The following is a 21,985-nucleotide window of genomic DNA, read 5'->3' as shown; positions in this document are numbered from 1 at the left end:
CAGTAGGGGGCAGCTCCCGCCCGCACTGCAGCGAAGGCACTAGCTGTTAGGCACTGTAGTTTGTCTTCTTTACAAGTCACATACACTAAACATAACATTTCCTTGGCGGCATGAAGGTTTCACACTGACCCAAAGCCCCAGTTTACTTGGGTCACTCTCACCCCAGCACTTGCTCACAGCCTGCAGGACTCAATCAGCCCTGGATGTGGCCTAAAGGCTCTGCACCACTGAGTCAGCTGCACATAATCCTGCTGTCATGTTACCCAACTTTGCCATGACTGCAACTGTCCCAGTGGGTCAAAGATACTTGCAAGAGCCCAATGCTGCCGTGCCAGTGCATGCGGTGTGCCCACAGGATGGATGGGGCTTTTGCCCTTGCATAGCAGGTCCAGCACTGGGCCCTCTGTAATGTCTGACTCTGTGTCCAAGTCCTGGGCCAGGTCTACCCCACCAAATTCTGCCGGCATAGCTCCATCAGCCAGGGGTGTAATGAAACGGGATCCCTGATACACATGGCTGTGCCAGCAAGCCCCGGGGAGATCAGCAAGCCGGCACTTTTGCTGGTATAGCTTAGTTTGATCAGAGGGGCTGGAATAAGCTACACTGGCAAAATTGCTGAGTTTTGCACTTTGCCTCTGTAGTGTACTGCTCGAGCTATATGAGCAAAGCGTCTCAGCACAGACCTGGCTCTGAACTCTAGGCTGAAAGGCTGGGAGGGGGAGGGAAGTAACCGAACTCCTCCCACTGTAACAACCTAAACAGCCTTGAATGGAGGGCTTAGGAACACGAAAAAAACGGTATTTAAAAGGGACAACAAAGAGCAAGGGCAGCCCCCAGTCTGAAGGGGCTGACTCCATGTCCAGGGAAATAAGGGGCCATTTCACACTAACGAAAATGCACTAGTTTGCAAAGCCAGCAACCCTCATAAACTTTAACCCTAACGAGTGGCTTCCAGGTGAAATGCTGCCTCTTTATTCTGGCAAATCCTGATGAGGCTCTGCATAATCTTCCCCTTTCTCTCCCTCTGTCTCCTCTTTTCCTTCTGCTTCTTCTCCTCTTCCATTTCTCTCATTCTCCTCCTTTTCTATCTCCTTTTGTTTGTTTTCTTCTCTTTCTTTTTGGTCCTCGGCCTCCTCTCCTTCCTTGTAGTCATCGTCATAATCATAATCTGGAAAACAAATCAGAGCAAGTTTCTTAACAGAACAGCAGAGTTCCTGCCCACCAAGCACTTAGCAGAGACTGGCGCTGCACCTTCCAGGTGTGGAGGGCACGTAAAGAGGAGAGGAGTTCCAGGGCTGCCAAGCTCTTCCCCCATTGATAGTGTCTTTCCTTTTCCCCCTCCATCCACCTTTTTTGTTTTGTTTCAACAAGTTCAATTCATCCCTGGAGGAAGGGCTTAAGTTGCAGGTCAGAGCAGGCAAGTTGCATCTGTTTGGAATACGTGTTTGCACAAAAAGAGGTGAACTCTGCTTAGTCACCCGGGGCAGTGGGGAGGTGGGGGGAGAATGTTGCTGGGAAAAGGGGTGTGGTTGGGCTCAAGCGGCATTGGTCTTTCCTTTGCCAGTTCGGGGGCGGTGCATTAAACCCAGACGTGTGTAACAGAAAGATGTATATCAAACTAGTCATCTGTTACACGCATACCGAGCTTTACCTGGCTTAAGACCTGCATGCCTAACTCAGAGCAGTGCATACCCTGCAGGCTGTCAGACCACACAGCACTCTAAGAATGAAGCAGCTAAGATTTCAATATTAAATTGGCACTCTTCTCATAATACTTAAATAAGTGGCATATACTGAAACATTCTTATGGATTAAGATATAGCTGCATAATAGTCACATATATACTGGATATTGTAACATTGTATCTCATTTATATTTTTGTTTATTTTATTAAATAACAATCTCAGACCCAGAGGCTGCCCTCCCAGATCCAACTGCAGGAGCAGGGCCTCCTGTATATAGAATCATAGAATCATAGATTATTAGGGTTGGAAGGGACCTCAAGAGATCATCTAGTCCAACCCCTTGCTCAAAGCAGGACCAATCCCCAAATCCCTAAATGGCTCCATCAACTGAGGATCTATTACAGCTGTATTAATCACCCAGTTTGTGTATTACGGCTATATTTCAATGTATAAAGATGGGATCCAAATTTTCAGGGTATTTATGTGTAACAGACACAGTATAAAATGGTTTCAGGTTTATAACATTTCAGATATGTTCACTCTTGAGGGCCATCCACTCTCTGCCACAGTGTTACATAGCTGCTTCTCCCACAAGGGGTCTGTGGTGACCCTGTACTCTGTGAGACCCTGGATGGCCCTGCTCACTGCCTCCCTGCCAGCCTTGTACCAGTTTCACATCAGCACGTAGTGTTACTCCTGATTGCACCAATGAGTGGAGAATCATGCCCTCTGCTTTCTTCCATGCTCCTCCCTACCCTGCCATAGCTGGAGCACCCAGCAGAGACCTCACTGCAGACTTGACTTACAAAATGACACATTTATTATCTTTTAAGGCGGGATGCTTGACACAGTTGCCAAGTTCACGCAGTAAATAAGCCCCTCGATTTTCACAATAAGCCAAAAATCAAGCTAATCCCATTTCAAAACAAGGCCAAAACAGGCCAGTCCCTAAGAACCCCAGCACTCTGTGACCAAGGCCAGCTCTAGTCATTTCACCACCCCAAGCACGCAGCACGCCATGGGGGGGCGCTCTGCCGCTCGCAGGTCCCGCGGCTCCAGTGGACCTCCCACAGGCATGCCTGTGGATGCTCCACCAGAGCCACGGGACCAGCGGACCCTCCGCAGGGACGCCTGCAGGAGGTCCACCGGAGCCGCGGGACCAGCAGACCCTCCGCAGGGACGCCGGCAGGAGGTCCACAGGAGCCGCCTGCCGCCCTCCCGGCAACTGGCAGAGCGCCCCCTGCGGCATGCTGCCCCAAGCACGTGCTTGGCGCGCTGGGGCCTGGAGCCGGCCCTGTCTGTGCCTAGATCCCCCAGCGTGCAGTCTGGGACGGGTGGGCCCGCTGTGCACCCCTGACTCTCTCCCCCACTTGCCCCTGCTTGCTGGAGCCAATCAAAAAAAAGAAGCAACAAGCTACAAGCCAAAAACTAGCCAACAAGCAACTCACAAGCCAATTAAGCCAAAAACAAGCCGCATTTCTGCGTTTATTTCACAGGTTTGGCATGTCTGGTGCTTGAGTGGACTGTTCCCCTTCTGCAAGAAGGGACAGGGAAACTGGACAAATGCTACCACCTACAGCTCAACGTTGATACCGCACTTAAATCTATATCCATGGAAATCTCTGCGTCCTCTACTGAATTCTTCCCCCGTTACCTCAACTTTTACGCCCTCAGTCAGTGGCTGCAGCCCACCTAACCATAAGCATCACACAGCTCAGGGCTATTTTTAAACTCTGTTCTGCCCCCATTGTTCTGGTGTAATCCCTCCCAGTGTCGACAGCAGTTACATGTGTACGGAGGAAAGAAGATGCAGTGGCTGTTGTAATCAAGTTGAGATTGATAATTGTGGGTCACTGTCACCTTGGCACTGACTCTCGTCCTGCTGCGGCTGCTCCCAAGGGAATTGAGTTATTCAGGTGGTGATGGGAAATTGGATACAGTTTATTTCAGGTGGATTCCAAAAGCCAGCTGAGCTTTTCCCGCTTCCTCTTTCCTGCATGTCTCATACTCGTGCAGCATTAGGTACAATCACATTTTGTAGCTGTCTATTTAGGTTCTTGCTAGGCCCATCACCGTGGTGTTGGGGCACTGGAGAAATTAACATCTTTATAAGAATCACTTTGTGTTTTGGAAAATGTCTTGTTTATAAGCAGCACTAACCTGTGTTAAAGAATCGAGGCCAAATCCTCAGTTGGTGTAAATGAGCATCGCTCCATAGAAGTCAGAGAGATGCTGATTGACACCAGCTGGGGATCGGAACCTCACTGATGAAAAGCAAAGCCACCATTCATAGCCATGTTATGGTTTCATATGTCTATAGACAAATGCAAGGAGTACGGGGAAGAAACAGAAAACTGGAAATCTGAGCCATAAGCTAAAATATGACTCAACTGGCATCGCAGAGACTTGGTGGGATGAATCTCGAGACTAGAATATTTGGATAGAGGGTACGGCTTGTTCAGGAAGGGCAGGCAGGCGAAAAAGGAAGGAGGTGTTGCATTATACTTCTGTTCCGAGGTTCAGAAGGTGGTGAGAGGCAGACCAGCTGAAAGTCTCTGGGTGAAGATAAAAGGGTGGAAAACCAGGGGAGATGCCACCACAGGGGGCTGCTATATAGACCGCCGAATCTGGAGGAGGTGGGGGATGAGACATTTCCAGAACAAACAACAGAAATATCCAGAACTCAAGACCTGCTAGTAATGGGGGACTTTAACTACTCAGATGTCTGTTGGAAAAGTAATTTGGCAAAACAAAATGTCCAGTAAGCCCCTGGAACGTCTTGGGGACAACTTCTTGTTTCAGAAGGTGGGGGCTGTAACCTGGGAGATGGCCATTTTAAACGTGATTCTGACTAACAGGGAGGAATTGGCTGCAAATCAGAGGTGGAAGGCTGTTTGGGTGAAGTGATCATGAAATGATAGCTCGACCGCTTCTAAGGCAAGGAAGGAGAAAGAGCAGCAGAACAAGGACAATGGACTTCAAGAAAGCAGACGAACAAGATTGGCTCCAGTCTTGTGTCCAGTTCTGGGCACCACATTTTAAGAAAGCTGTGGACAAATTGGAGAGAGTCCAGAAGAGAGCTACAAAAATGATCAAACTTTTAGAAAATCTGACCTAAGAGGAAAGGTTTAAAAAACTGGGCATGTCTGGTCTTGAGGAAAGATAGAGAGGGAACCTGACAACAGTCTTCAAATGTGTTACGGACAAGAAGTAATCGGCTTAATCTGCAGGAGGAGGAGACTTAGGTTAGATATTAGGAGAAACTTTCTAATTATAACGATTGTTAAGCTTTGGAACAGTTTGTGGAATCCCCATCCTAGTGGGTTTTTAAGAACAGGTTAGACAAACATGTGTCAAGGATGGTCTAGGTTTACTTGGTCCTGCCTCAGCACAAGGGGCTGAACTGGGGATCACTCCAGGTCGCTTCCAGCCCTACATTTCTGTGATTCTGTGCGAAATTATTTCTGCCACAATACACTGTTTACAGAGGGTGGGTGTACACAAGAAGTACTGGTGCTCACTGCTCAGCAATAGGGCAACTGCTACATTGCTACCAACAGTGTAAGCCTGTCTGAGTACCACTGCTGAAAAATAGGTCCTAATTTCCCTACTGCAGCTGCACCCAGAGGGTCAGAGATTGGGGCCTGAGCTAGCAGGGGGCGGTGCTATGGCCCTCCAGTGTCAGTGGGATCCAGCCCGTTTCACTGGGGGGAACTACTCTTTACTATTTTACTTTTAAAGCAAAACTTTCTGCGTTGTTTTACACACCGATTCCCAGGTGAGTTAGTACCTCTGGAAGATTCGAGTCTCTCTCTCCTTTGTTCTGCTCTCAACTCTTCGATGAAGTCTTTGTTCGCATCATCCAGGGCCTGACGTTGACAAGAATAATTAGTGACAAATCTAGACCTGCAGTCACATGACAGGCCTACTCAAATGTTTGTCCTGTTCTCTGCTGTCCCCTCTCCCATCACTCCTTGCTCCTTTGGTGCCTTCAAAGCTACCTGCAGTGAAGAGCCTCTTTGTTCCACTCCTCCCCCGCCCCACTGTGATTGCACTACTCTAGCTAAAATACTCCTTAGCACCCTTCAGCTGGGATCATCCCTTGCTCTCCCCCCCCCGCCCCCCACAGCTAGTGCTCGGAAACACGCTTAAGGGCTCCCCAAACAGGCACATATTCATGCTGCAGAAGCACTGTTCTGTGTTTTGAAACACTGGCTGAGATCAGCCCAGTGTGATCTACTCCAATGAGATTATGAATAACCTGGAGGGGTACCTATGCATGCAGACCATTGCTAGGGCAGCAAGCATATGTGCCAATAACATGCAAGCCATGTACCCCAATTCACAGCCAAGACCCATGTTCCTGTCATGGAGGTCATGCGGAGCAGCCTCTCCATATTTCAGAGAGGCCAGAACAGGGGGGCCACATGCCAGTTGGTGGCCACGAGCATGCTGGCATGCACCTGGATGCAATGAAAGGCAGAATTTGACTCCTGGCTACACTAAAGTCAATAGAAGTTCTGCCACTGACTCCAACAAGTCCAAGATTTTACCCCATATATTTCCAGCATTAGCTCACATTGAGTTTTCTAACTCAAGAGGTTTCATATGTTTTTTATTGTGGGACAGAGACTGCCTTGTTCCTCTTGTGATACATTTCATTTCCTCATCCCCCAGCTGCCAGCTGGCATTCCCTCCTTGATCTGGGTCCCTGGCCCCACAGGCGGAGAACAACAGTGGTCGGTAACTTACACACATTACTCCAAAACTCCTCTCTTGATTATAGTAAATCACTTACGATGATGATGGCCTGCTGAGCTGCATCGTTATGAATGAGTTTTGCCTTCTCAAGAGCTTTTTCGAAGTTCATAACTGCAGATTGGAAGTCTTGGAGTTTCACTGTAACAGACAAACAAGAATCCATTTGAATGCAGGACTAAGAAGAAGAGAAAACTAGTACGTTAGCTCAATAAGCCTGCCTTGAAAAGACTTCTGCTCCAATGAGACTTTGTGGGATTGTTTGGCAGGCACAGGCAGTTTTCATGAAGCTGTGGAGTAGACTCAATGTCTGCCATCTTTAAAGCAAATTTTGCAACAACGTCTTTACCTTGTGCTTGTGCAACCAGCACACTAGCATTGAGTTGCCACTCAACATCCCCCTCCTCCTCTGCTGACTGGAGGGATTTCTCTCCATAATCCTGGGCCTCTGCTGCTTCATCCAGCTCTAGGTAACATCGGCCAATTTCATGGAATAACCACGTCTTCTCCAGGCTGGTTTTTGCCAGTGGGATCTTCTCCTCCCATCTTTGCACAGGAAAAGAAAGTTACTTCTGCTGCCCTAGGTTGAGCATAGTGTTGGCTCTTGGCTTTTTAAACCCTTAAAACGGTTCCCGATGCTGCCATCACCCAAAGTATATTATGCTGAGGCCACTTACATGTTTGGAAAGAGAGCAAGTCAGAAAGCCTGGAAGACTCTGGGGGTGGATTACAAAGTCATGTACTCTCAGGGCTGCCGGTTTGAACCAAGGCAAGATCAATCCTTGCAATTGGAAATTGTTACCATCTGATGGCTGTTCAGTGGCCTGTCCAGTTCAGCTCCTAGTGGTGGGTGTCCACATCACAGCTGGCACCAGCAGTGCCCCTTGCTGACAGTGTAATTAAATACATGGACCAAGCAACGCCCGTTTAATTTTAAATCTGCTCTCTTACCTGTAATGTTATGACTGTTACGTACGTGTCAATAGCTTGCTGGAATTTGCCAATTCTGGCATAAACCCTGCCAATGTTGTCAAGGGCTCTGGAGATGGCATCTGGCAGATCACTGCATTGAAGTGAAAGAATGAGGTCTTCAAAGAGTCTTGCCCCTGAATAATCCTGCATTTTCATAGGCTCCCTCTATATTCTCTTTGAGATTCACTGGTTCAGTGAGCTCACATAACAATGTCAGACAGCACTAAAGGAACACTGTCAGTTTGAAATACTTTTTACCAACCACTGTTCTAAGTAACACCTAAGATTACTGTAGCTGGAAGAAAGAAATGGGGTGGAATGGTTCTGCTTTATCCATTTTTGTTTGAATTTTTTTTGTGCATTTGATAACACACGTTTTGTGTGCAGTCACTTCCACTATTCCCTCTGTGTAGTCAGTCTGTTGTATGGATTTTCACATAGCAACATGGGCGAGAAAAGCATTTTGTATTTGGAAAGTGTACCATTTGTAGGGGGGAGTAAGGGGCAGACGTAGTACTTACAAGTACTTTTAACTATTTTTCTGTTCAGTTAAGTAGATTTCAAGTTGATAGGGCCCGTTTAAAGTTGCAGTGGGGTACTGCGCTGAGACAGATGCCATGTCTCTGGTGGCAGTTAAAGAGACAAAGCAACTTTTTTCAACAGTTAAAAAGGAGAATCTCAGTGTCCTGGTCTGTATTCGCTCGCTCTCAGTAACCAGGCTCTGCTGTCCAGTGCTCTGTGTGAGCTCCTGGTCAACACTAATGGCTACTCACTTTATAATAATGCACCCTGGTGAGTTCTACCTGTTCTTTACAAATCATAATGACCTAACCCTCACTCCCCTCCTCTGATATGAACCAGTTTTACTATCCCCAGCTTACAAAGGAAGAAACTGAGGCAGAGGGGGACTAAGGGTATGTCTACACAGCAAAGAAAAATCCATGGCTGGCCTGTGCTAGCTGACTTAGGCTCAGGCTGTGGAACTGTCTCCTTGCTGCGCAGACTTCTGGGCTCAGGCCAGCTACAGGGGTCTAACTGCTGTGTGGACATCCCCTAAATGCATTGCTCCAAGTCACACAGTGAGTGAACAGCAGAACCAGATCTTCTCACTCCTGTCCTGCACTTTAACCACTAGAGAACGCTTCCTCCCTGCCTAATCACAGCACTGGCAGCAGAAACCCAAACACGTCCAACAGACACTTCCTCTGTGTGAAGTGCTCTGCAAAACTCCATTAGGAGAGGACTATATAATGCCCAATCTGCTCTGTTCTCTTCCACCTGAGAAATCCTGCAAAATGTTTTCTGCAGGAGCGGGTGGCTGTACCTACTGAGTCCACTCCTGACATCATGACTCAAATGAAGATGATTTTCCCAGCCAGGAAACCTATAAAGAAATCGGATTATAACATTTTCTTAGGCAGAAGCGTTGCTAGGGGAGCTGGGAGTCAAGAGCCCTGGGTGCCAGCCCTGGCTCTGACATGGATTTGGTTTGTGTCCTGGGGAAGGACACATACATTATTCTGCCTCAGCCTCCGTGTTTGTACCATGGTGATGATGATATGTCCATGGATACTGTGAGGGCAGGTAATGACTGTGTCTAGAAACATCAGGTCCCCAGAAGAGCAGTGCTGTAGAAAGTCAAAGCATTATTTGAGAATTGCCCTTCAGTCAGGCAATGTGCCCTTCCCATCTGAGTTCCTACCACTACCGTTACCGCCTTTCCTTGCCCATCCCAAATTAACACTGGGCTTTGGAGCACTCACTTTTCCCTTGCAATCTCCAGATCCATCTTGTGACTCTGCAGTGCTGCTCCCATTTGCCCCATCTCTATCTGAGCATTCCCAATGCAGCTGTAGAGGTTTCCAATCAGTTCGTTCTTGTTGGGAATTTCATCCTCAGACCAACTTTGAATTGTTTTTAGCACATGCTCAGCTTTCTTACAGCTTCCTTCAGGGCAGCTACTGGTCAACACTAGAAGCAGAGAGAGAGGAATGCTCAGAACCAAGTCTGGGGCACAGGGACAGGTGAGGAGACACAGGGCCTGATTCTCCACTGGGTCTTTCGGGGGGTCACTTAGACCTGTGCAAAGTGGGTGTAAAATACTGCCACCAATGTAGGTCTGCGTTGGTACCATTTTGTACTCACTTTGCACAGGTGCAAATGAAAACCCCTCATGGAGGACGATGGAGAATGAGACCCACAGTCAGAAGATGGGCTGGAAGAATCTAGTCATGCAGTGTGGGAGCTGAATGTGCCATCTGAGATTAAGTGCTAACCACAACACTGGCTATGGCATCTCTTACAGGTCAGTCCCTCACGCTGCGCTACGTGGCTCTAGTACCTGTCCCACCTTTGTGCAGTGCTGTGGCAATTAAACCACCAGACTACACTGCGCAGCTCTGTCATCTGCCACACTTGGAGGCAATTCAGTGGCAGGTGAAAGGAACTGAGCCTCAGTGATGACAATGGAGGTCTTATGAGTTACAAAGCGTACAGTAGAAACACTGAGCAGAAATGGCTTGGATCCCTCTCTCCTCCCTTCCAGACCCTTCCCTGCAGATTCTTCATCCTTCTAGCCCTCTCTGTCCTTGTTACTTTTCAAATACGGTAAAGAAGAACCAGTGCCCTGGCCTCTCCAATGTCCCAGGCTGGGTGGGGCATTTGCTAAGCACACTGCATTTGCCTACAGAGTTCTAGTGTCCAAAGCACTGCTCTGTACAGCGCTCTGGGATACCTTGAGTGTAGGAGGAGCTAGAAAATACCCCAGTGTGTTACATTCTATGCTAAAGTTTTGCTTGGGAAAGGCAGGGAAAAGCAGAACACATTCTGAAACCTGCTATAACAACCCTCTGAACGCAGTGCTCCTGCTGATCTGGTCTGTAGCTGCCCACCAGTCACAACGCTCTTGTTGCTTCCATGTGGGACACCTACACATATCAATTTCTTCCATGCTCTTCAGGATGTATCTGGCAACTTCCGATGGCTTTCGCTTTCTCTCTGGGAGCCATCTCTGCTGCATGAGCTTGCGGTCTCTCACACGGGCGTAGATGGGCTTCTGCTGCTGCCAGAATTCGGTGCGGGTGTCCAGGTAGTTAATGCCGCCCAGGATCAGGTCCTCCACTGTCATCCCATACTTTGTGCTGCTTTTGATCAAGTCTGGAAATCAGTGAAATTCAGAACCAGGAGAGAGCATTGAGGAGTGAAGCCATGATTTGGGGAGGATGGGAACATTTTTAGTGCAAGCCCCAGACTAAGCGCCCCGGAGACTAAGTCCTTTAATAATCCCTGGAACAGACACACAATGGGTGGTGGCACGGCTTGCTTCCCCCACCACCTCACCACCCCCTGCTGTTGTGCCTAAACCTGCCATGTAGGCGTGACCTGTAAGAGTCAGTGACCAGGGCCCCTTTAATCCTTCTCTTCAAAGGTGAAACAACCTGGGAGAGGCCCAGTGAGCACTAGTGGTGGTGAAGTTTGGTGATCTGGATACCTGTCCCACTGGGCCATAGCAAAAGATGAGAAACTATCTGATCCACTTATAGGGTAGAAGGCACCTTAACGGAATGTAGGCATTCTGGATTCCAGGGATTGTCCCAACGGAATACTGTGAGAACTTTTAAAGTCTCAGAAGACAAGATGGACCCATGCAAGTTATGAAGACTGGTAATGTAACACGAGGTAACAGGACTAAAGCCTCAAACTCTCCTATGTTCCTGGGGAAATATTTCTCAAGAAAACTAATTAAACAGGGATGCATTTTCTGCCCAACTCAGAAATCTGATCCTTTTCTAAATCCCATATGACATTGACCAGTCCAAAGCAAAACTCAGTTACTGATGCCTTCCACTTAATTCAAACACTAATTTATCTAATCAACTAGGATATTTGTACTTAAAATAATATAATTTCTGCTTTTTATTTTGATTGGTGTTGAGTGCTTTGGGCTGGTGTTAGTGGATAACTGAACTGCTCATTACAGAATGCTGCTATTTAACTAATAAGGAAGTATGAATGATAAAACTTATTTAGACATTGTTACAAACACTGGTCCTGGAAACTTGAGTAACTCGTACAAATCTGGATCTAGTAATTTGTAGGTTTCGGACAACTGCAAACATTAGTAAGTGCTACGCAACTGGTGATGCGTCCCCTGGTAGTCATGAATAACAGAATAAAGGGAAAAATGGATTTGATTGAACCAAGAGGAATAACATGTTGTTATATTTAGTTAAATAAAATAAAGACAGACCTGCATCCTTGAGGAGTTTCTCCAAGTAGGCCTTGTCAGCATAAAGCTCTCCAAGAAGTTGCCGTTCGGTCTTTTCATTCCTGATGGGCCCCGCTTTACTCTGCTGCTTTTGATCCTTTTTGGGGGCTTTGACCTGAAGTTTCTGCTTCACTTTTTTGCTCTGCCGCAGAACAAAACAGAAGGACGCAGAGGAAAGGGAGACTGACACAAGCAGAAAGGGCTCGCTTTTGGATCCACTTCCCAAATTCCTTATTCACGAAGGAGATAATGACACAGGCACAAGACTAGCCTGTTGATTTGGTGGGGATCAAAGTCCCAAGCACCCCCACTCACTCGCTCCCTAGGATAGCAGCTTTATAAAAGCAGGAGTTCTGCCCCTTCGGAGAGAGAGTGTCTCGCACTGCTCTTGAGTGACTCCACCTGACCAGTATCAGAGGGGGAGCCGTGTTAGTCTGGATCTGTAAAAAGCAGCAAAGAGTCCTGTGGCACCTTATAGACTAACAGACGCACTGGAGCATAAGCTTAGATGGGTGAATACCCACTTTGTCAGACCCATGCGTGATCCCATGAGATCCCAATGCCTGATGGGGCAAAAACAGTGTCGTGGGTGATTCTGGGTACATGTCGTCAGGCCCCCCACCCCTTTCCTCTGAGAAAGCAATGGCAGACAATTGTTTCGTGCCTTTTTCCCTGGTTTACCTGTGCAGGCGCCATACCACAGCAAGCATGAAGCCCACTCAGCTCACTGTCACCATACGTCTTCTGGGTGCTAGCAGACATGGGACTGCATTGCTACCCAGCAGCAGCTCATTGCCTTTTGGCAGCAGACGGTGTGTTACAACTGGTAGCCATTGTTGTCATATTCCTGGGTGCTCTTTTAACCGACCTCGGTGAGGTCAGCCAGGGGCTCCTGGGCAGATATGGGAGTGACTCAGCCAGGTCATTCCCATCTTCTGCTGAGCACCCAGGAGATGACGATGGCTAGCAGTCAAACTGCACTGTCTGCTGCCAGCCTAAGACGGAAAAGATAGATGGAGTAGATCAAAACAAGAAATAGACCTGATTTGTTTTGTATTCATTTGCTTCCTCCCTTCCTTTGTGAAATCACCGGCCTGCTATACCCAAGGTTTTGAGTTCAGTCCTTGAGGGGGTCATTCTGTGACAGTTGTTTGTGTTTCTCTTTGATGCAAAGCCACCCCTTTTGTGGATTTTAATTCCCTGTAAGCCATGTTGTCAGTCGCCCCTCCCTCCGTCAGAGCAGACAATCGTTTCACGCCTTTTTTCAGCCCAGACGCCACAGCACTGGGATCATGGAGCCCGCTCAGATCACCGCGGCAATTATGAGCACTGTAAATACCACGCGCATTATCCTGGAGTATATGCAGAACCAGAACCTGCCAAAGCAAAACCAGGCGAGGAGGCGACGGCAGCGTGATGACGAGAGTGATGAGGACGTAGACATGGACTTCTCACAAAGTACAGGCCCCGACAATGTGCATATCATGGTGTTAATGGGGCAGGTTCATGCTGTGGAACGCCAATTCTGGGCCCGGGAAACAAGCACAGACTGGTGGGACCGCATAGTGTTGCAGGTCTGGGACGATTCCCAGTGGCTGCGAAACTTTCGCATGCGTAAGGGCACTTTCACGTAACTTTGTGACTTGCTTTCCCCTGCCCCTCACAGTTGAGAAGCGATTGGCGATAGCCCTGTGGAAACTTGCAACACCAGACAGCTACCAGTCAGTCGGGCATCAATTTGGAGTGGTCAAATCTACTGTGGGGGCTGCTGTGATCCAAGCAGCCAACGCAATCAAAGAGCTGCTGATATCAAGGGAGGTGACTCTTGGAAATGTGCACGTCATAGTGGATGGCTTTGCTGAAATGGGATTCCCTAACTGTGGCAGGGCAACAAACGGAACCCATATCCCTATCTTGGTACTGGAGCACCAAGCCACCAAGTACATAAACTGAAAGGGGTACTTTTCAATGGTGCTGCAAGCACTGGTGGATCACAGGGGATGTTTCACCAACATCAATGTGGGATGGTCAGGAAAGGTACATGACGCTCGCATCTTCAGGAACTCTGGTCTGTTTCAAAAACTGCAGGAAGGGACTTTCTTCCCAGAACAGAAAAAAACCATTGGGAATGTTGAAATGCCTATACTTATCCTTGGGAACCCAGCCTAACCCTTAATGCCATGGCTCATGAAGCCATACACAGGCAGCCCGGACAGTACTGTCAGGAGCTGTTCAACTATAGGCTAAGCAAGTGCAGAATGGTGGTAGAATGTGCATTTGGACATTTAAAAGCGCGCTGGTGCAGTTTACTGACTCGGATAGACCTCAGCGAAACCAATATTCCCATTGTTATTAGCGCTTCCTGTGCACGCCACAATATCTGTGAGAGTAAGGGGGAGACGTTTATGGTGGGGTGGGAGGTTGAGAGAAATCGCCTGGCTGCCGATTACATGCAGCCAGACACCAGGGTGGTTAGAAGAGTACAAGAGGGCACAGTGCGCATCAGTGAAGCTTTGAAAACCAGTTTAATGACTGGCCAGGCTACGGTGTGAACTCCTTACCTGAGGAGGTTGTGAAGGCTAGGCCTATAACAGGGTTTAAAAGAGAACTGGATAAATTCATGGTGGTTAAGTCCATTAATGACTATTAGCCAGGATGGGTAAGGAATGGTCTCCCTAGCCTCTGTTTGTCAGTGCACTCCGCACTACCCCACACTACCTCAAATTCGACCTGGCAAGGCCGATTTCAGTGCTAATCCCCTTGTCGGAGGTGGAGTAAAGAAATCGATATAAAGAGCCCTTTAAGTCGAAAAAAAGGTCTTTGTCGTTTGGACAGGTCCAGGCTTAAATCGAGGTAACGCTGCTAAATTCGACCTAAAATTGTAGTGTAGACCAGGCCTTAGTCTATAAGGTGCCACAGGACTCTTTGTTGCTTTTTCCATCTGACCAGTGCTAGACTCAGTGCATGCAGGCCTGGGGGCAGGGGCGCATCCAACCCTCTACAGTCCGAGAAAGGGTGTTGGGGAGAAGATCCCCTCAGGCCTTCTGTAGCGGGGTGGACCCCCGCTCCTGCCCTGAAAGGGTAAAAACAGCCCTGGGAGGGGGTTGTGGCTGGAGAAAGGGCCTAAAAGCTGCTGGCTGATTGGGGGAAGTGGCTGCAGCTGGGGTCATGCCCCAAACTGAGCAACAGGGCCTTATAAGAAGGCCAGGGCAGCCAGAAGCTCAGGACTCTCTCTCTAGCTGTAGAGGGAGAAGGGCCTGGCTGCAGTGAGCTAGACACAAGGTACCTGAGTGAAGCAGGGCTGGGGAGAGGCTGAGGAGCCAGAGAGCTCCAGCCTGGAAAGCCCCAGGCTGTGGCCTATCATTGGGCTAAAAGGTACTGGGGGTTGCAGAGGGCAGCCCAGGGGTAGGCCAAGGCAGCAGGTCCAAACTCTCCTTGCCAGTGATGAGTAGGCTGATATTGCAGTCTGCCCCAGGGTGTGGGGCTAGACAATGACTGGCAGTAGCCTTATACTGAGGCGAGGTGGGGATAGAGGGTGGGGGTTTCCTAGGGAGGGGAGACCCTAAGACTGAGGGATTACTGCCAGGGGCAGCACCCTAGGTGAAAGGGCACTGGGTCCCCGGAGGGACATGGGGGCCAGAGGACAGGTGGATCATGGCCTGCAGAGAGCACTCCAGAGCTGAATTGAGCTAATTCCCAGAAGACACCAGCAGGAGGTGCTGCAGAGGCGAGTCCGCACATCTACACCTTCCCATTCCAAATCCTAATCCAGGTTCAAAACACACCCATGATAAATGCATCCTGAGATGGCTCAACAGTTTAAAGTTACTGTACTTCTCTAAGCATAATCAGCCACATATTCCCAAGTGGCCACTGACAATGGCGGCCTCTATTTCTGGATGCCCAAATTTAGACACGTTGGTCCTGATTTCCACAGCTGCTGAGCAGCCACAGCTCCAGCTGGAGTCCAAGGACTCTGCAGGACCTTCGGAAAGTCAGGCCCTTGAAGCCTGATTTTCTGTGGAGTTGAGCACTCGCTGCTCCCACTGATGTCAAACTGGAGCTGCGGGTGTTCAGCGCTCCTGGGGAGCCACGTGCCTCAAGCTGGGCACCCAAAAATTGAGCCACCCAAAATCAGTGGCCACTTTTGAGAAGTTTAATCTTAAACACAAAGTCAGACCAAAGTAGATGTTACAGATTGATCCTGGTCCCACTGAAATTGATGGAAAGTATTCCTGTGAGTAAGGGGAGCAGAATGCTCTTAATGTTCTCTCTTTCCTGTGTAATAGTCTGTTTGAAAGCAGTGCGAGTTTTGCTGGTGGAAAGGTGCCAGATCAGGCATTTAGTTTCTCCTTGGCTGGTGCTCTCTTCTGACAGAGCTACACAATATGTCAAGGAGAAGGCAGAACTGTCTGCCACACACGGCACACTGGGCTGACCCCAGAAGTAGTTCTGATATGGCTGCAGAAAGGCTCCCCCAGGTTAGCACTGTGGTATCTCTAGTGAGCTTCCCAAGAGAAAGTGGTTCACACCATACCTCTGCCTGCCTGCTTAAAAAGCAGAGGTCCCCTTTATTCTCCAGCTTAACTGAGGAAGGACCTGCAGACGGAGAAAAACATACTTGTAAACATTCAAGAACTGCAACGCACAGACCCTAGAGTTTATTTGAAATATGTGGCAAGTTCTGTATCCCTCTCTTCAGTCTAAAAGCAGGAATTGCAGCTCAGAGAAACAGCTCAGCTGTATCTATTAATAATAAATATTATTATTGTGGCCCCTATGGTAGCACTGAGGGTCACAACCACAGATCAGGGTCCCACTGCACTAGGCACTGTACAAATAAAACAAGAAGACAGTCCCTGCCCTGAAGAACTAACAATCTACCTATAAGACAAGAGATGACAGGCCAATTAAACAGGCAGATGGGGCAGTACCAGAGTGGGACACTAGGACCTTCCCCAGCCCAGAGAGTTATTTCTAAATCATATTTGTCAATATTTAGAGGAAAATGCCCCTCTCTGACTCAGACAGTGGCTTTCAACTCTGCCAGTCTAACTGCCTGCTGGCAACACACACAGAAGCGGGAGATAGTGCTCTGCTTTGGCCAAGCCAGAAGGGGGAACGGAGATTCAGACACTGTTCTAATGAGTCTCCTCAGGTGAGAGAGTCAGGACAAGACTATCTAGACCAGCTGTGGGGTTTGGGGGTGTTTCTCAGACTATCTAGCTAGGTGTTCATGGGCTCCATTGCTGTAGTGTCCAGAAGCCTCCCAGTTACAGAAAATATAGTGGTTTGAGCATTGGCCAGCTAACCCCGGGGTTGTGAGTTCAATCCTTGAGGGATCTGGGGCAAAAATCTGTCTGGGGCTTGGCCCTGCTTTGAGCAGGGGGTTGGACTAGATGATCTCCTGAGGTCCCTTCCAACCCTGAAATTCTATGATTCTATGACAATTCTGCATGTGATTCAGGAGACAGACAGATCTTGCTGTGCAATGTCCTCTCATTCTCTGAGCACATGAGGAACTAATATAATGTCACTAGCTACTGAATTGCCTGCTTTGGGATGCGTTTGCATTGTCAATAAACCGTTACATCTTACTTCCGACAGAGTTGTCAATCGCTTCCTGAGCTTTCTGAATTCCCAGCCTGAACTTCTGTAGCTCTGGACGTAGTCTGTGGCCTCGGTGATAATACACTAGTGCAAATTCAAAGTCGCCCATAGTGTACAGGGTCTCGGCCTTTTGGTAAAGTCCCTGTAATGAAGGAAACAAACAGTCTGAACGCAACAAAGAACAGCGCCCAAAGCAGTGAGGAGAGCACTATGGGCCATCTCAACTGTGCCAAGGATAAAACCTGGTTCTGCAACCACGACTCAGGTGAGTTTCCTTCACTTTCTTGGGGTCACTATAAGGGGTAGAGGTGCCAGATCAGGTCCTGTTGCTGTTAGACGGTAAACATTTACAGCTCTTTATGTGGTGCTGGAATATAGGGTGAGTGTGTCCAGTAAACCTCAACTGAAACTAGTCTCCCTGTGGAATGCGGGATTTTCAGCTGGACAGAAGAATAGCTCTCCAGACAACCCCTCTCCTGACCTAACAGGCGGGGCTCACGCTGCGCGCAGGCAACACAAGGGCCGATTCAGCAACTCATCGGCAGCTCTGATCTCCTGCTCTAGAGCAGGAACAAAGAGCGGGAAAGAGGAGACTGACAACCTGCTGCTCCCCTCTGGCTTCTTGGGATTTGTCTACATGGCAACAACAATAACAAAAAAGCCACAGCAGCAAGTCTCAGAGCCTGGGTCTATGACTTGGACTCCTGTCGGGTGCTAAAAAGAGCAGTATAGACAGTGTTCCCACTTAAGCTCCGAAATCCAGTCAAGGGGGTGGTCACAGGGCCCCAGCTCCAACCTGAGCAGGAATACCTACGCTGCTATTTTTAGCACACTAGTTCAAGACCTTTGACCACAAGTCTGTAGACACAAGCCCGGAGATACCCTGCTGCAGGCGCTTGCTTTTTGTTTTTTTGGTGCAGTGCAGAGGTACCCTTAGTGCCCCACTCACTGAAGGCCACCCTAAGTACACACCCATCCCTTGTCCCCTTAATGCCATTTACCTTGGAGAAGGTTTTGTCATTTTGAAGAGAGGCTTCTGCATCTCTCAGGGAATTTTCTGTGTCCCCGAGTTTCAGGTAACACATTGACCGGGCGACCAGGCAGTGCTTATTTCCGGCTTGCAGCTGCAGAGCCTGGGATGCGAACACAGAGAAGCATTCAGTCAGAGAGGTGGTAGGCTTGTCAGCACAGGGAGCACACACCAGCACCTGTATTTGATAGAATCTGTTGCACGTCTGTGACACCCTCCAAGCCAGATCTCAAAGTGAGTCCCAAGCATTCAGAAACAAAGTCCCACAACCCCCTGCGAGGGGTAAATTCTGTCACCTCTATGGTGCTAACAGAGGCATGTGACTTGACAGAATCAGTAGAAGAGGCAGAAATAAAACCCAGGAATCCTAGCGTCCAGACCCCTGCTCCAACCTCTGGTCCCCACTTAGAGAACTAGAGAAATAACTTTGCCCTCATTAAATCGCTCTGCCCCGGCCATCAAATTATGGAGGGAAGTAAGTTGTGGGGTTGGTGGTTTGAAGTTCTGGTCCTGGCTCAGGGCCAATAACACTGACACATGTCACTGACCAAAGCGAACATCGGGATGACACCGTGGCCCTCCCCTCATGGTGTCACTTCTCATTCTCCTACGCTCCGTCCCCACATCCCCTCACAATAGCCCTTGCTACCTCTCCCCCACATGTGCTATCTCATCTCACTGCATCCCCTCATCTCCCCGGGTTGTGTCCTCCCATCCCCTCGCTCCTGTGGACCTCACTTCCTGCCACGTGTGTGCCACATCCCCTTGTGCCCCCAAAGTCCTGCCAAGCACCAGCCACATCCCCTCGCTCCTGTGCACCACAACCCCTGCCATGCGTGTGCCACATCCCTTCGCTCTTGTGCCCCAAAAGTCCTGCCAAGTGCCGGCCACACCCCCTTGTCCCTGTGCAAAACGCCTCCTGCCATGTGTGTGCCACATCCCCTCGCCCCTGTGCATAACCCCTGCCACGTCCCCTCGCCCCTGTGCAAAACGCCTCCTGCCACGTGTGTGCCACATCCCCTCGCCCCTGTGCACCATCACCCCTGCCACATCCCCTCACCCCTGTGCAAAATGCCTCCTGCCATGCGTGTACCACATCCCCTCGCCCGTGCCCCACAACCCCTGCGACGTCCCGTCGCTCCTGTGCACCACAACCCCCGCCACATCCCCTCGCCCCTGTGCAAAACACCTCCAGCCACCCGTGTGCCACATCCCCTCGCCCGTGCGCTACATCCCCTGCCACGTCCCCTCACCCCTGTGCACAACCCCTGCCACGTCCCCTCGCTCCTGTGCAAAATGCCTCCTGCCACGCGTGTGCCACATCCCCTCGCCCCTGTGCCCCACAACCCCTGCCACGTCCCGTCGCTCCTGTGCACCACAACCCCCGCCACATCCCCTTGCCCCTGTGCAAAACACCTCCTGCCATGCGTGTGCCACATCCCCTCGCCCCTGTGCGCTACATCCCCTGCCACGTCCCCTCACCCCTGTGCACAACCCCTGCCACGTCCCCTCGCTCCTGTGCAAAACACCTCCTGCCATGCGTGTGCCACATCCCCTCGCCCCTGTGCGCTACATCCCCTGCCACGTCCCGTCGCTCCTGTGCACAACCCCTGCCACATCCCCTTGCCCCTGTGCAAAACACCTCCTGCCACGCGTGTGCCACATCCCCTCGCCCCTGTGCGCTACATCCCCTGCCACGTCCCCTCGCTCTTGTGCAAAACACCTCCTGCCACGCATGTACCACATCCCCTCGCCCCTGTGCCCCACAACCCCTGCCACGTCCCGTCGCTCCTGTGCGCCACAACCCCCGCCACATCCCCTTGCCCCTGTGCAAAACACCTCCTGCCACGCGTGTGCCATGTCCCCTCACCCCTGTGCACCACAACCCCCGCCACATCCCCCCGCCCCTGTGCAAAACACCTCCTGCCACGCGTGTGCCATGTCCCCTCACCCGTGCACCACAACCCCCGCCACATCCCCCCGCCCCTGTGCGCTACATCCCCTGCCACGTCCCCTCACCAGGTCCCCCCAGCCCTGCCCCACATCCCCTCACCCCGGAGGCAGACCACCAAAGAACCCCCCGCCACACGTGCCACAGCCCCGCGCCCCATCACCCCGTCCGCGCCCGGCCCGGTGTCAGCGCCCCCAGCTCCCCGGGGGGGGGTGCACGCTCATGCATATTCATGAGCGGTGGGCACCCCGCGCCCCTCACGTTGGTGAAGCTGGCCAGCGCCTTGCCGGGCTCCCCGCGCCGGCTGAGCAGCGCCCCCTCGGCCATGAGGCTGGGGAAGGTCCCGCTCGGCCCCTCGCCCTCCGCGTCCCGCATCGGCCCGGGCCAGCCGCCGCCGCCGCCGCCCGGCAACCGCTGCCTGGCAACCGCCGCCGGACTTCCGGGGGGCGGGGACCTGCCGCCCCCCCGCCCCCGGGCAGGGAGGAGGTGCCCCTAGTCCCCCCCCGCCCCTTGCCCTGCAGCTTCCGCCCTCCCTCCTGGGGTGCCTTCTTCCCCCCCAGGTCCCCCCAGCCCTGCTCCCCAGCCCCCTTCCCTGGTGCCTTGTCCCTGCCCCCCCTCAGTTCCCCCCTTCCGGTCCCTGCCCCCCAGCCCCCTTCCCTGGAGCCTTGTCCCTGCCCCCCCCCAGTTCCCCCGCAGCCCCCCTTCCCTGGTGCCTTGTTCCTGACCCCCCCACACACTTCCCCCCCTCCGGTCCCTGCCTCCCAGCCCCCCTTCCCTGGAGCCTTGTCCCTGCACCCCCAGTTCCCCCCTTCCGGTCCCTGCCCCCCAGCCCCCTTCCCTGGAGCCTTGTCCCTGCCCCCCCAGTTCCCCCACAGCCCCCCTTCCCTGGTCCCTTGTTCCTCACCCCCCCACACACTTCCCCCCTCCGGTCCCTGCCCCCCAGCCCCCCTTCCCTGGTGCCTTTTCCCTGTCCCCCCACTTCCCCCTTTCCGGTCCAGGCCCCCCCAGCTCCCCTTCCCTGGTGCCTTGTCCCTGCCCCCCCTTCCCCCGCAGCCCCCCTTCCCTAGTGCCTTGTTCCTGACCCCCCCACACACACACACACACCTCTCCAGTCCCTGCCCCCCAGCCCCCCTTCCCTGGTGCCTTGTCCCTGCACCCCTTTCCCTCCCAGCTCCCCCTTCCCTGGTGCCTTGTTCCTGCCAGCCCCCTGGTCCCCCCACTTCCCTGCTCTCCATTCCCTGGTGCCTTGTCCCTGCCCCCCCAGCTCCCCACTTCCCTGACCCCCCAGCTTCTCTTTCCCTGGTGCCTTGTCCCTGCCAGCTCCCCAGCTCTCCATCCAGCCCCCAATCTGCCCTTGTGTGTCCCCCCCACACACACTTTCCCTGTACCCTGTTGCCTCATAGGTATTCTGTTCCTCCTAGTGCCTATCTTCTGCCAGCCCTCTGCCCTCACTGTCAGACCCCCATCACCTCTGCCCCCCCCCATTTCACTATACCTCATTCCTCCCCCCAAATAACTCCATTCCCTCTCTTGCCTTATCCTCCCACGCTCCTCAGAGCCAGGCCTCCACCCTGTGTACCTGGCCCCCTAGTACTCCCAGCCCCTCCACTGCCTTTTCATAGCCACCCCCCACCCCCCCCCGCTCTGAGTTGTACTCCACCCACCTGAGCACATCACCCCCAGAGCTCTCTGACCTCTGTGGCCAGGATGCT

At 51.3% G+C, this 21,985-nt stretch overlaps 1 protein-coding gene across 1 annotated transcript; it reads right to left on the bottom strand.

Moving 5' to 3' along the window:
• Positions 1-71: 71 nt before the first annotated feature.
• On the bottom strand, positions 72-20,653 carry ODAD4 (outer dynein arm docking complex subunit 4). Its single transcript, XM_050934619.1, has 12 exons — positions 20,535-20,653; positions 18,294-18,425; positions 17,281-17,434; positions 16,220-16,281; positions 11,665-11,824; positions 10,347-10,571; positions 9,179-9,386; positions 7,420-7,506; positions 6,793-6,989; positions 6,484-6,584; positions 5,476-5,554; positions 72-1,168 (listed from the first exon to the last, which is right to left on the bottom strand). The coding sequence occupies exons 1-12, from the start codon at positions 20,646-20,648 to the stop codon at positions 972-974; spliced, it is 1,716 nt and encodes a 571-aa protein (XP_050790576.1). The 5' UTR covers positions 20,649-20,653; the 3' UTR covers positions 72-971.
• Positions 20,654-21,985: the final 1,332 nt, after the last annotated feature.

The sequence above is a fragment of the Gopherus flavomarginatus genome, chromosome 25 (genome assembly GCF_025201925.1).
Source record: "Gopherus flavomarginatus isolate rGopFla2 chromosome 25, rGopFla2.mat.asm, whole genome shotgun sequence".
In the NCBI taxonomy this organism is placed as follows: domain Eukaryota; kingdom Metazoa; phylum Chordata; order Testudines; family Testudinidae; genus Gopherus; species Gopherus flavomarginatus.
This window is presented reverse-complemented; position numbering and strand designations above follow the sequence as displayed.

Excerpts from the sequence above, each read along its gene's own strand:
- ODAD4 (XM_050934619.1), bottom strand. The coding sequence starts at position 20,648 with ATGCGGGACGCGGAGGGCGAGGGGCCGAGCGGGACCTTCCCCAGCCTC. Across the intron at positions 16,282-17,280 it reads GATTGACAACTCTGTCGGAA|GTCCTTCCTCAGTTAAGCTG; the intron begins GTAAGATGTAAC and ends CTCCGTCTGCAG. Across the intron at positions 5,555-6,483 it reads CTCAGCAGGCCATCATCATC|GCCCTGGATGATGCGAACAA; the intron begins GTAAGTGATTTA and ends TGTCAACGTCAG.